At 42.3% G+C, this 12672-nt stretch overlaps 1 protein-coding gene across 1 annotated transcript; it reads right to left on the minus strand.

The window, feature by feature from the left end:
- Window positions 1-573: 573 nt before the first annotated feature.
- On the minus strand, window positions 574-10680 carry LOC142197385 (heme-binding protein 2-like). The gene is made up of 4 exons (XM_075267622.1): window positions 10507-10680; window positions 6072-6201; window positions 2324-2495; window positions 574-887 (listed from the first exon to the last, which is right to left on the minus strand). The coding sequence occupies exons 1-4, from the start codon at window positions 10657-10659 to the stop codon at window positions 713-715; spliced, it is 630 nt and encodes a 209-aa protein (XP_075123723.1). The 5' UTR covers window positions 10660-10680; the 3' UTR covers window positions 574-712.
- Window positions 10681-12672: the final 1992 nt, after the last annotated feature.

A 12672-nucleotide genomic window follows, 5' to 3' on the forward strand; every position in this document is an offset into this window, starting at 1 on the left:
TCTTGTAAGCGGACGAAATCAAGGGGTTAAGTGCAGTGAATATTTGATGCGCTTAACCCCTTAGTGTTCGGCCGCTTACACGCATTCCTATGGGAGCAAGGTATTCGATTGAATACTACTCGCTCAACACTATCCTCCTACTATTTTTCAATTATTTTCAGCAATTATTGCTACAGTAGATCTTCCTTGGGACCGGACCAGTTAACCAGTTAACTGAGCCACATTCACCCATGATCCTTTCACCATCTGTCTTTCCTTGGACCACGTTTGGTTGGTGCTAACTACTGTATCCCAGGAACAAGACCTGACATTTAGAGATGCCCTGACCTAGTAGTCTAACCTTCACAATATGACCCTTGTCCACGTACTCAGATTCTTGAAAGTGCCCTTTCTTTTTTTACTTCCAAAACACCAGCTTCAAGAACTGCCTTGTTACTTACCGACTAATATCCCACTCCCTGACAGCTTCTATTGTCAGAAGATAATGTCATAGACAACATTTTATTCAGTAAAGTATATTAAAAAGAACCAAACTTTATATATATATTTTTTTTATTTTATTTTTTTTAGAGTTTACAAAATCTGTTTATTACAAAAAATACATGACAACAAGTTACATACACAAGGCAGTGTTAAAGAGTCAAAGGGTTTTCCAAGGAGCCAGTGGTTACAAATAAGAGCAAATAAGTAAATTCCAAGTGCCAAAACAAGTCTACTTTGCCAGGTACCACACTTCATTGTGGCGGTCGAAAAGTTCAAAAGGAGCATTATAGCCAACACGTACAAAGTATGTATCATCGAATTCCAGACCAAGGGACCTCAGCTCTTCCGCTAGGGCTTTAGCTTGCTTGACAAAAGTAGCGTGTATAGCATATCCTCCAAAAGACCTGAAAAGGAATGGACAGTTCATATGAGCAACAAACAAAAGGAGAAATAAATATATGTATATTATACATTACATACAATATACTCTTATAGAGCTGAGTCTGCTAAATGCTCGGGATAGCACCCCCTCCCCCTCACCAATCACCCCAATGAAGCTGCTAAAAAAAGATGGCTCTGGTGAACAAGACTTGTCCCCATTACATTATTGAATAAGTTCCTGGTCATATCCAATAGCAGCTTAACAAGACAATAGACTGTCACCACCATAATTATAGAAAGGGGGCAACACAGTGGCTCAGTGATTAGCACTACAGCCTTGCAGCGCTGAAGTCCTGGGTTCCAATCCTGCTAAGGACAACATCTGCTAGGAGTTTGTATGTTCTCCCTATGTTTGTGTGGATTTACTCCCAAAGACATACTAATAGGGAAAAATGTAGATTGTGAGCCCTATATGGGGTTCACAAACTACATTTAAAAAAATTATAATTATAGAAAAATCTTTAAAAATCTGCAAACATTTTATTGATTTACTTTTAGGCTTGTAAAAAATTTTAACTTATTTGTCTACAAATTTAGTTAAATATAGTTATGATCCTGGTTAAAACGTCTTTAAGAATTATTGCCATCTGGGGCGTTCTTGGTAAGAGTACATGCCATAAATGTTTTAAAGTTTGGCACAAGTTCTACAATCATGACTCACTTGTTGGGAGAATGGTCCCCATCCCCCACAGTCATTACTCCGGGAGGAGACCATGCATGTTGCTCTCTGTATTATGGATAGATGATGTTGTAACTGGTTAGTATTTCACAACTACAACAGGAGACTTGCATGCACAGGCTGTTATCTCTAACCTTTAGAGCCCATTCACATGGCAGAATCTGTTGATTTTGAGAAGGATTCCTCCTTCCATTTTAGTCAAGGAAAGGCAGAGATCACAGTAGGATGTGAAAAAAAATTATCCCCTGCTCCATCCTGCTGTGGAATCCACAGCTCGAGCCTTCCTGCCAATAAGTCCCATTCATCAGTGGCAGAAATCTGGTTTTCTACTTTGGTATTCTGCTCAGGATAGAGGGTGAACCATATGAGCCACATGTCTGCCTCAAATTCATCTTCATTTTCCGTGGTATGAACGTAGCCTTATACTGCTTTCTAGAGTGTTAAAGAGGATGAAAGAATTCCATTCATCTAACCTTTCCTGCTCCCATAAAGGGATAATTCTTACACAGGGACATTTCATGGGGTCGGAAATGGATACAGAGTGCACAAGTTGTACTTACCTGTCCCTGAGCGGCATGCTCTCCTCTCACATGAACAACCACACACAGACAAGCATTTCTATGTCCAGGGCCAAATAGAATGGCATAGCGGGCCACAGGATGGGCATGCCTGGCTTACTACAACAGAAGTGGACAATGAACTGGACTTGAAGTAACTTACTTGACATATACAGAAGATGCAGGTAATGTCTCAAGGTAAACTGCAGGGTCTGAAGGTTTTGGAGGATTCTCCAATTCATGTGGCACAAAGAAGGACATTGTGAATTTCTCTGCAGATTGTTCTTTTAATGGCATATGCATCACCACAGGTACAGTCATGTTCATTGTTTGCTCTAAAAGGAGGTAAAATATCGAGAGGTGAGACATGTTAAGTATTGAACAGAGTGTCCTTATAAAGTTTTTTCAGCATATACATCCCAAACCCCTCACTATGGACAGCTCAATCTCAATAATTCCTGTATGAAGGATATGCTTTGCAGAGTAAGGTACATGTTATACAGTAACTGATAGATCTCAGTGAACCCATATAGTTACAATAGCCAAATGCAATTGATGTATTTCAACTGAACCCATCTACTGTATAGTGATAGGTCATCAAATAAGCCCCTTTAAGTGCAAGTTGAGAGTTCAAATACACAAAGACATCAGCATGACTAAGTTTCAATATTGTATCCCAAATATATGTTTTGTATGGGGAGGTTCCTACACCAGCATATTTAGTATATAATTCTTTCCTAACGTTCTGCTCTTTGAAGTCCTAGAGCAGGGTCAGCATCCCCCAGCACACATGGCAAGAGTAAAACACAGGCCATAGCTCCCTGGCATGACAATTTCCCCCTCTGCACCTTAAAACTGAGAGCATCTGGCACCTGCAGACACCAATTCCATTCATAACTTAGCAGAGGGAGGTGGACCATGTGATTGTACATGTCACTCAGTTTGCAGAGCCCTGCGAGTTACTACAGAGGATGCTGAGTGACGTGAACAATCACATGGTCCTCCGCTTGCCACCAAGTTATAGGGGCGAACCTTCATCAGTTATAAAGCAAAGATGGGAGATACAGATACATGACCACCTGGGACATTAGATTGTGTATACGGGGCCTGGCATTCTACCACACAAAATAGCACAGTATGCTATCTGAAATTGTAGTGTCCCAGTACACTCCTTACTGCCATGATAGTTGCATACCTGCCAACTTTCAAAGGATAGAATGAGGGAGAAAATGTGTTGCACACTATGCGTGACACAGCTAATTTAGCTCCGCCTACTTCTATATTCACTCTGCTCATTCTCACCCATTTCTCTTTGTGCCCCTACACAGTATAATGCCCCTACACTCCCCAGTTTAATGTCCCCCACCTCCATCTGCCATCAATTTAAAGTCCTCCCTTCATCTGCCCCTAGTTTAATTGCCCCCCTTCAACTGCCACCAATTTACTGTCCCCTTTCATCTGCCACCAGGTTAATGCTCTCCTTCATCTGCCGCCAGTTTATTCACCTGCACTCCTTTGTATTGTAAATGAGAGACTATATTGATGTGAGATGGCTGAACTTTTAAGAGACTTTTGATTAACAAAGGACTATGTCTTTTGCTGTTCCACTTTTGACAATTGACTTGCTGTGTGACCCATGAGAGGTGCCACCCAGTGTGGACCACCACTACAGCTACCGTGACCATCCCAATAAGCTCAGCTATCAGAGGGACTACTACCCCCATTATGTACTACTATGACACCTGCATCCTCTGGGACACCACACAATAGAAGCTTATAAGGCTGACACATTTGAGTCAGAGCCTCCATCGCACTGTCCGACAGACGGACCCAATTATAGTCAATGGGGTCTGCTGTTGTCTCCAACAGACCAGAAGAAAAGAAAGGAGGACATACAGTCCTATGAAAAAGTTTGGGCACCCCTATTAATCTTAATCATTTTTAGTTCTAAATATTTTGGTATTTGCAACAGCCATTTCAGTTTGATATATCTAATAACTGATGGACACAGTAATATTTCAGGATTGAAATGAGGTTTATTGTACTAACAGAAAATGTGCAATATGCATTAAACCAAAATTTGACCGGTGCAAAAGTATGGGCACCTCAACAGAAAAGTGACATTAATATTTAGTAGATCCTCCTTTTGCAAAGATAACAGCCTCTAGTCGCTTCCTGTAGCTTTTAATCAGTTCCTGGATCCTGGATAAAGGTATTTTGGACAAACAATTCAAGTTCAGTTAAGTTAGATGGTCGCCGAGCATGGACAGCCCGCTTCAAATCATCCCACAGATGTTCAATGATATTCAGGTCTGGGGACTGGGATGGCCATTCCAGAACATTGTAATTGTTCCTCTGCATGAATGCCTGAGGATTTGGAGCGGTGTTTTGGATCATTGTCTTGCTGAAATATCCATCCCCGGCGTAACTTCAACTTCGTCACTGATTCTTGAACATTATTCTCAAGAATCTGCTGATACTGAGTGGAATCCATGCGACTCTCAACTTTAACAAGATTCCCGATGCCGGCATTGGCCACACAGCCCCAAAGCATGATGGAACCTCCACCAAATTTTACAGTGGGTAGCATGTGTTTTTCTTGGAATGCTGTTTCTTTTTGGACGCCATGCATAACGCCTTTTTTTTATAACCAAACAACTCAATTTTTGTTTCCAAAATGAAGCTGCCTTGTCCAAATGTGCTTTTTCATACCTCAGGCAACTCTATTTGTGGCGTACGTGCAGAAACGGCTTCTTTCTCATCACTCTCCCATACAGCTTCTATTTGTGCAAAGTGCGCTGTATAGTTGACCGATGCACAGTGACACCATCTGCAGCAAGATGATGCTGCAGCTCTTTGGAGGTGGTCTGTGGATTGTCCTTGACTGTTCTCACCATTCTTCTTCTCTGCCTTTCTGATATTTTTCTTGGCCTGCCACTTCTGGGCTTAACAAGAACTGTCCCTGTGGTCTTCCATTTCCTTACTATGTTCCTCACAGTGGAAACTGACAGGTTAAATCTCTGAGACAACGTTTTGTATCCTTCCCCTGAACAACTATGTTGAACAATCTTTGTTTTCAGATCATTTGAGAGCGGGCTGTCCATGTTCGGCGACCATCAAACTTAACTGAACTTGAATTGTTTTGTAGAAAGAAATGGTCCAAAATCCCTTCATCCAGGATCCAGAAACTGATTAAAAGCTACAGGAAGCGACTAGAGGCTGTTATCTTTGCAAAAGGAGGATCTACTAAATATTAATGTCACTTTTCTGTTGAGGTGCCCATATTTTTGCACCGGTCAAATTTTGGTTTAATGCATATTGCGCATTTTCTGTTAGTACAATAAACCTCATTTCAATCCTGAAATATTACTGTGTCCATCAGTTATTAGATATATCAAACTGAAATGGCTGTTGTAAACACCAAAATATTTAGAACTAAAAATGATTAAGATTAATAGGGGTGCCCAAATTTTTTCATAGGACTGTACATGTGAACATATGTGTACATATTAGCACAAAAGTTCATATGGCTGTGATATTGAGGTCATCTACGCTGTGTACTACAACTGTAAGTGCATTATAATGTCTTTTATGTAGTGGGTTGATAACATATGGCACTCCAAGTACTTCATGCTTGACTTTTTTATTTGAATTGGTGCAGTGTACAAGAAAATAGGCTTCCTACCAATGTTCTAGATAATTGGATGCCCCATTGTCTTACAAGTTGGAAGCAGTTCTTAACCAGTTTTAGGTAAGGTTCATGTAGTTTTTACTATATGAACGCCATCTACTTGTAAACCTTGTGATCCAAATATATCATATCAATAGCAAAAAAAAAAAAAAAAAAGCTCGGCACCCAACCAGAATCCATAACAGATATAAGCAAGGATTCACCTAAGGGCACAACCTACCTTCAGCATTTGTCCCATTGATATAGTAAAACAGACGCCAGAAACTTTTCGCCATTCCTATGCCTATAATGTCCTGATTTACTGGGGTTGTCACCCAACGAGTTTCTTCATACTGACGAAGTTCAAAGTTCTGAAGAAGAAGAAGAGTCAATAAGAATAGGATAGTCAATAATCTGTCAGCAATTGGATGGTTATAGACAAAGGGTTCCAATTAAAAAAAAATATTAATACAATGTCCATGCAAGTATTGTCCACACAAATAATGCAGAGTATTCCAAATACCAAGGTCTCTACCATTAAAGTAGCTAAAAAACTGAAGGTACATACAGGACAGGGAATAAGTGTCTGATCAGAAGGATGGGGGCCAAAATCCCCCCCAAGGCCTCCTAGTGAAAGTAGAATTAGAGTGCTTGCGTGACTGGCCCTCCATTCACTTCTCTGGCAGCACCCGCAGCCCTTGTAGATTACAGCCCCGGCAGCCTCATAGAAGTGTATGGAGCACTGGTCTCACAAGCACATTGGCTACATTCAAAAGGAGGGCTTAGGGTGAATCGGACACTAATCCCCTATCCACGTAACATGGGGTAAGTGTCCATAACAGGGTAACCCCTTTAAGTCAATTTTGAGTTAAAATGTTCCATTACAATTTTAATTTAACCAGATTTAACCAAATATTGGTGTATGAAATTTGACTTACAGGTTCTTAAACGTAATGAAGTTTCCCAGCAAACTATAGTGACCACCTGTCCTTAGGGGGTAAATTTAGTTACCAGTTTACTTCAGGGAAAAATATTTATGGCTGCTGAGATAAGGAAGTAAAAAAATTGAGTTTTACAGTAACAGCAAAGTGATTGATATTTCATTTAGTCTCATCCACACTATTGCCTTTAGATGTAATAGGAGAAGAAAATGCATTTTCACAGTCATTAATTGGGGCTTAGCCTTAAAGGCTTTTCCTAGTGTGTGGTTGTCATTGGGTAACAGCTTTAGGAATATTTTCTTTGGGATGTTTTCTAACTTTGGAATTACTGCATGAGATTGAAACTAGGGATAGGGAATGAATTGTAAAATCACCCCAAAAGATAATCAACCATCAATCCAGATTACTGCCATGATTTTGAGTCCATCGGTCATTTGTGTTGGTTATCTGAGTATTCACAAGATCTTACCAGCAGTTTCATTAGGACCAAAAACCATCCGAACCAGAACTGCTATTATACTCTAGTGGCGTGTTCATTATCGTAGGTCCATGTTACTTACCTCCTCTGGGCTCTGGCACTGGTCTTCGTTCTCTTCAGCTTTCTTCTGGCCTCCTGAATGACATCACGAGCTGCTTCAGCAGATCCGGTTCATACATGTTTGGTCCAAATAAAACCGCCAGGCAAATCTCGTGAGACAAAATCTCAGGAGGTTCACCCAAGACATAGCTCCCGAAGACTTCCGATATAGTTTATTACAAGGTCAGATTATTGTCATTACTCCTTTACTATAAATTAAACTCTGGGAGGTGTGGCCTAAATGATCACCATTAATCGTAATGGAGGTAAAATGCCCAATTAATAGAGATTTTGATTTAGGTCATAATCACACAGCCCCTGCTGAAACCTAGACTATGGAGCGATGAAGGGGGGGATAATGGATGCCAACCACGTGTCATCTGTTTCCATTGACACAAATGTGTAAAGTGGAAAACCACAGACCACACGCAACAAGCACGGCAGAGTACTGTCCATAGCTGCCCCAGGGGTGCAAATCAACTGTGAAAAAAAAAATGGCCATTCATTGCCAAGGAAACTGTACAATATAGAGTAAGAAGGTAAGATTATTTAAGTATATTTGGATTTAGCAGATTCTATAACGGTTCACATAGAATGTTACCCAACTTTCCCGGGTCGCTGAAAGACATGCATGTCAAGTTTTTGAACATTACACGAAGAGGCAGAAATGCTGCGTGAATATGTCCACAATGTGTGGATGAGATTCACTATGGGGAATAATACTGTGTGCAGGGGCCACTATGGGGAATAATACTGTGTGCAGGGGCCACTATGGGGAATAATACTGTGTGCAGGGGCCACTATGGGGCATAATACTGTGTGCAGGGGCCGCTATGGGGCATAATACTGTGTGCAGGGGCCACTATGGGGCATAATACTATGTGCAGGGGCCACTACGGAGCATAATACTGTGTTCAGGGTCTAGTATGGGGAATAATACTGTGTGCAGGGGCCACTATGGGACATAATACTGTGTGCAGGGGCCACTATGGGACATAATACTGTATGCAGGGGTCACTATGGGACATAATACTGTGTGCAGGGGCCACTATGGGGCATAATACTGTGTGCAGGGGCCACTATGGGGCATAATACTATGTGCAGGGGCCACTACGGAGCATAATACTGTGTTCAGGGTCTAGTATGGGGAATAATACTGTGTGCAGGGGCCACTATGGGACATAATACTGTGTGCAGGGTCTACTATGGTCAATAATACTGTGTGCAGGGGCCACTATAGGGCATAATACTGTGTGCAGGGGCCACTATGGGGCATAATACTGTGTGCAGGGGCCACTATGGGGCATAATACTGTGTGCAGGGGCCACTATGGGGCATAATACTGTGTGCAGGGGCCACTATGGGGCATAATACTGTGTGCAGGGGCCACTATGGGGCATAATACTGTGTGCAGGGGCCACTATGGGGAATAATCCTGTGTGCAGGGGCCACTATGGGGAATAATCCTGTGTGCATTATGACACAGAGTGGCCCCTGCACACACTATTTTTCCCCATAGTGGCCAGACCCCAGAGTATAATAGTTGGAGAACTGGGGAAGGATACAAACATAAAAAACACTGTTACTACTTATGTTCCATCACCTCTCCCTGGCCTCCGATCATTATACTCGGGGGTATGCTTTCCCAGGACCCTGAAAAGTATGTTTGGCATGGAATACCATAGTAGCTAGTACATATACCTAACTGTATCAGGGCAATAGAGAGTAACACATACCCAGTCTGATATTCAAAATACCTATCTATTAGTAGTTACCCAGCTTTCCAAAGCTCCTGGATGGTATATAAGCAAAATATGGCAGGCATACAGGAGAGACGGGAACTATCAAAGCATAACTACACATATTTTCATATAACAGTATGGGAGAATTGAGCTGTACTGGGTTGTATTGTTCTCAGTGTCAGTCAGGTAAAGCCGGCTTGTGTCACTCTGTGTACAATACTACTGACATAGTTACTGCTGGCATGAGTTATAATAAATATGTCCAGCCAAGGCGTCCCCGTCCAACATTCACACAATGTGGCTAACTAGGCACAGAAAGGTGGCTGTGGCATACATCTGGCACAAGAAAGAGCTTTGCACCAAATGTGTGCCGCAATATGAAAACTGGCATAGAGGGATTGATAAATCGCCCCCATTGTATAGACAAAGTGCAGTCTAGACCCAGCCTTCGCCTCCTAAACCTCCTGGCTCATGTGCACTAGCATTAGGGAGGAGAGGGGGGGGGGAATACCTGGCTGTTGCCATAGAGAAGAATACATTGCATTTCTAATTTTCTGTAATTGTGATAGAAGACAAAAGAAGAGCAAGAAGGAGATGATGTGATGTGTTATATAGGGAATTAATTACTATTTTTTTAAAATTGCGTAGATTCTGGGTTTATTGCCCCTTTAAATCTAACCAAAAGAATTTACAGAATATCATTAAAAAGTAAAACAATATTCACTCTAGGTTCTTTACTGTCCATTTGCTTTGGCTTAGGGGGCGTTCACACTACCGTCGGTGTCAGACATGTAGTGTCCGCTCCTAGTGTCCGCTCAAAATCTGTCACGGACATGCATGCAGGGTTCCTCTGTCCGCTTGAGAAGTCGGACATCTTCTCTTGCGGACAGGGAAGGACGGGCACGGAGTGCAAAAGAACGCACCCGATGCCCATTCAAGTGAATGACAGGTGTCACGGACACATCTAGTGTCCGCTCCTAGTGTCCGTGACAGATTTTGAGCGGACACTAGGAGCGGACACTACATGTCGGACACCGACGGTAGTGTGAACGCTCCCTTACTCTTTTTTATACAGTAGTTCATTGAGCGTACAGCTGTACAATTTCCTAAGTAAGCAGAACAGAACATACAGAACATACTTATAACAACATCACAAGTAACATATCTGCAGATGTATACAGCTATAAGAAAGTCATGCTCTAGTATCTGTGATCTAGCAGTCATCCTGCTTTCCCAGGAACGGATTTTATACTAAATTATATATTTATACACAGAGTAGAAGCAACAGAAGAAGAATTTGGAAGCCATTGAATGCAGAGAAAGGTCATCTAATAAATTTAGACATCATGGTTGCAGATCCTGAGTAAGAAATGACAATCTGCACAACTAAATCCTAAACCCCTTACTCATACTTACATCATATTGTTTCACCAACTGGTATCTCGGACAGTCCCTGGTGCGACAAAATGAAGGCAGTTGGTTCTGACTGGGGTTTTCATAGACTTGCTCAGCCACTGTGATCTCAAATATTGCGAGCAGCCCCAGCAGCAATGCTCTCCTGGACTCCATGTCTGCGTGTGCTTGTCTGGTCAGCTCAGCTGCTGTTTTATACTGAGAATATGGGTGGAGCATGGAGCTTGTGTAATTCTCCCAAAACAGAGTTAAGTAACGCATGGGGTACGCCCCCTGCCTCTCTCACGTGTATAAGACAATGAGGATGTGTGCAGAGTTTTATAACAGCTTCTATTGAGGGGATCCCCCCCCCCCACATGCTTACTTATATAACAGTATTGTCCACATTTTAACTTCTTCGGCCAAACCAATTTAACATTGGAGATAATAAATAAGGGGACAAAATCATGAGTATTAACCATTTATTTAATGATCTTTATTTCTGTAGATCTATTGTATTTTGAAGTGGTGTACAGATAATGGGGGCAATTTCCTATTCACTTTACACCACAAAACTGGCATAGATGAGAATAATTGTGGCCCTTTTTCTGTGCTCTGCTCACAAAGGTGGGATAAATGAAGCAGAGACAAATTTACTACAATTCACTCCAGAAAGCTGTGTAAATTACAAGTGAAGCTATGACAATCCCTGACAATCCCTGACTAGTGCATATTTCAATTCTGGTGCTGGAGACTCTTAACTACTTAGACAAATCTTGCGCCAGCCAGATAACAGATTAGCTGGTATACAGTCTTAATAAATTCCCCCAATATGTACAGTAACACAAACAGCTCAGCTGAAGACTTTGCCTCTTATTTCCAACACAAAATTGACAACATCAGAGACAGTCTCACCCTGCACCCCCATCAACCACTCTATTCAACTGTCCAATGTTCCTTATCTTTAACCTGTTTCTCCACTGTCACCGATGAAAAGCTCTCCACCCTAATTTCTAAATCCCACCCGACCTCCTGTGCACTTTACCCAATCCAGTCACATCTCATCCCTAGCCTCACTAAAGTCATTACTCCTGCCCGAACTCAGCTCTTCAATCTATCCCTAACCAGAGGATCCTTTCCCTCTAGCTTCAAAAATGCTACTGGTGCACCTATACTTAAGAAACTGTCCCTCGACCCATCCTCTCCAACCAACAATCGCCCCATCTCACTGCTCCCGTACGCCTCAAAATTGCTTGAACAACACGTCCACTCCAAATTATCCTTGTTAGGGAATTGCTAGGACAGCAATTCACCAGTAGCTGCTGGAAACCCTGGGGCGGGGCACAAGATACAGTGAGCCCTAAGCTGAAGCTCCCAACTGTCCTTTCCTATTGCCAGGCCCTATCCTACGTATTAGGCGGCAACTAGAAGATGATCCCTTCCTATATATGTGATACACAAAACGCAGACAAGACGAACAACAAGAGGAGGTCAGCTAGCCAAGGGTCAGGAAACAGTCGAGCAATGCAGTGCCAAATCAACTCCAAAAGAATAGTCAGTAGGGAAAGCCAGAGGTCAAGAGTTAGAATACAAGTAATAACAGCGACAGAAAAAAGCAAGTACGCACAAAGCAATAGCAAGCACCAGTGTGAATATGTGAGCCAAGACTAAATAGGGAAGAAGAACCCGCCCAGAACCTGATAGGAAGGCAGGCTGTCAATCACAGGGCAAGGCAAAAATTAACCACTTAATGGACAGAGGCAACAAGGGCAGAAGACGGGTGTGGTGCAAATTCAATTACAGAACTAGAGCCGTGTTCACACAGTGCAACTAAAAACTCTAAGCAAATTATTAAACTGCACACGCCTCCTGCGCTGCAGCATGCGAGCAGAGGGTGGCGCAGAGACCCGAACAGGCAGAGATGTTGTAATCTTCCTATCTCTCATCCAACTTACTCTTTCACAGACTACAGTCAGGCTTCAGACAGCATCACTCCACAGAAGTTGCACTAACCACAGTTACAAACAACCTACTTACTGACAGAGCCAAGCGCATTACTCTGCCCTCCATCTCCTGGACCTCTCCTCCTCTTTTCAGACCCCCGAGTATAATAATTGGAGCCCCAAGGGAGGTGAGAGAACATAATAAACAATGTTACTTACCTCTCCGGGATCCGATGTCAATCAGACA

The sequence above is a fragment of the Leptodactylus fuscus genome, chromosome 3 (genome assembly GCF_031893055.1).
Source record: "Leptodactylus fuscus isolate aLepFus1 chromosome 3, aLepFus1.hap2, whole genome shotgun sequence".
NCBI lineage: Eukaryota > Metazoa > Chordata > Amphibia > Anura > Leptodactylidae > Leptodactylus > Leptodactylus fuscus.

Bases quoted from the DNA above. Each gene is read 5' to 3' on its own strand.
- LOC142197385 (XM_075267622.1), bottom strand. From the start codon at position 10,659: ATGGAGTCCAGGAGAGCATTGCTGCTGGGGCTGCTCGCAATATTTGAG. The intron at 6,202-10,506 runs GTAAGTATGAGT...CTTCTTCTTCAG, and splicing joins AGTTGGTGAAACAATATGAT to AACTTTGAACTTCGTCAGTA. The intron at 888-2,323 runs GTAAGTTACTTC...ATTCCTTTTCAG, and splicing joins GCATCTTCTGTATATGTCAA to GTCTTTTGGAGGATATGCTA.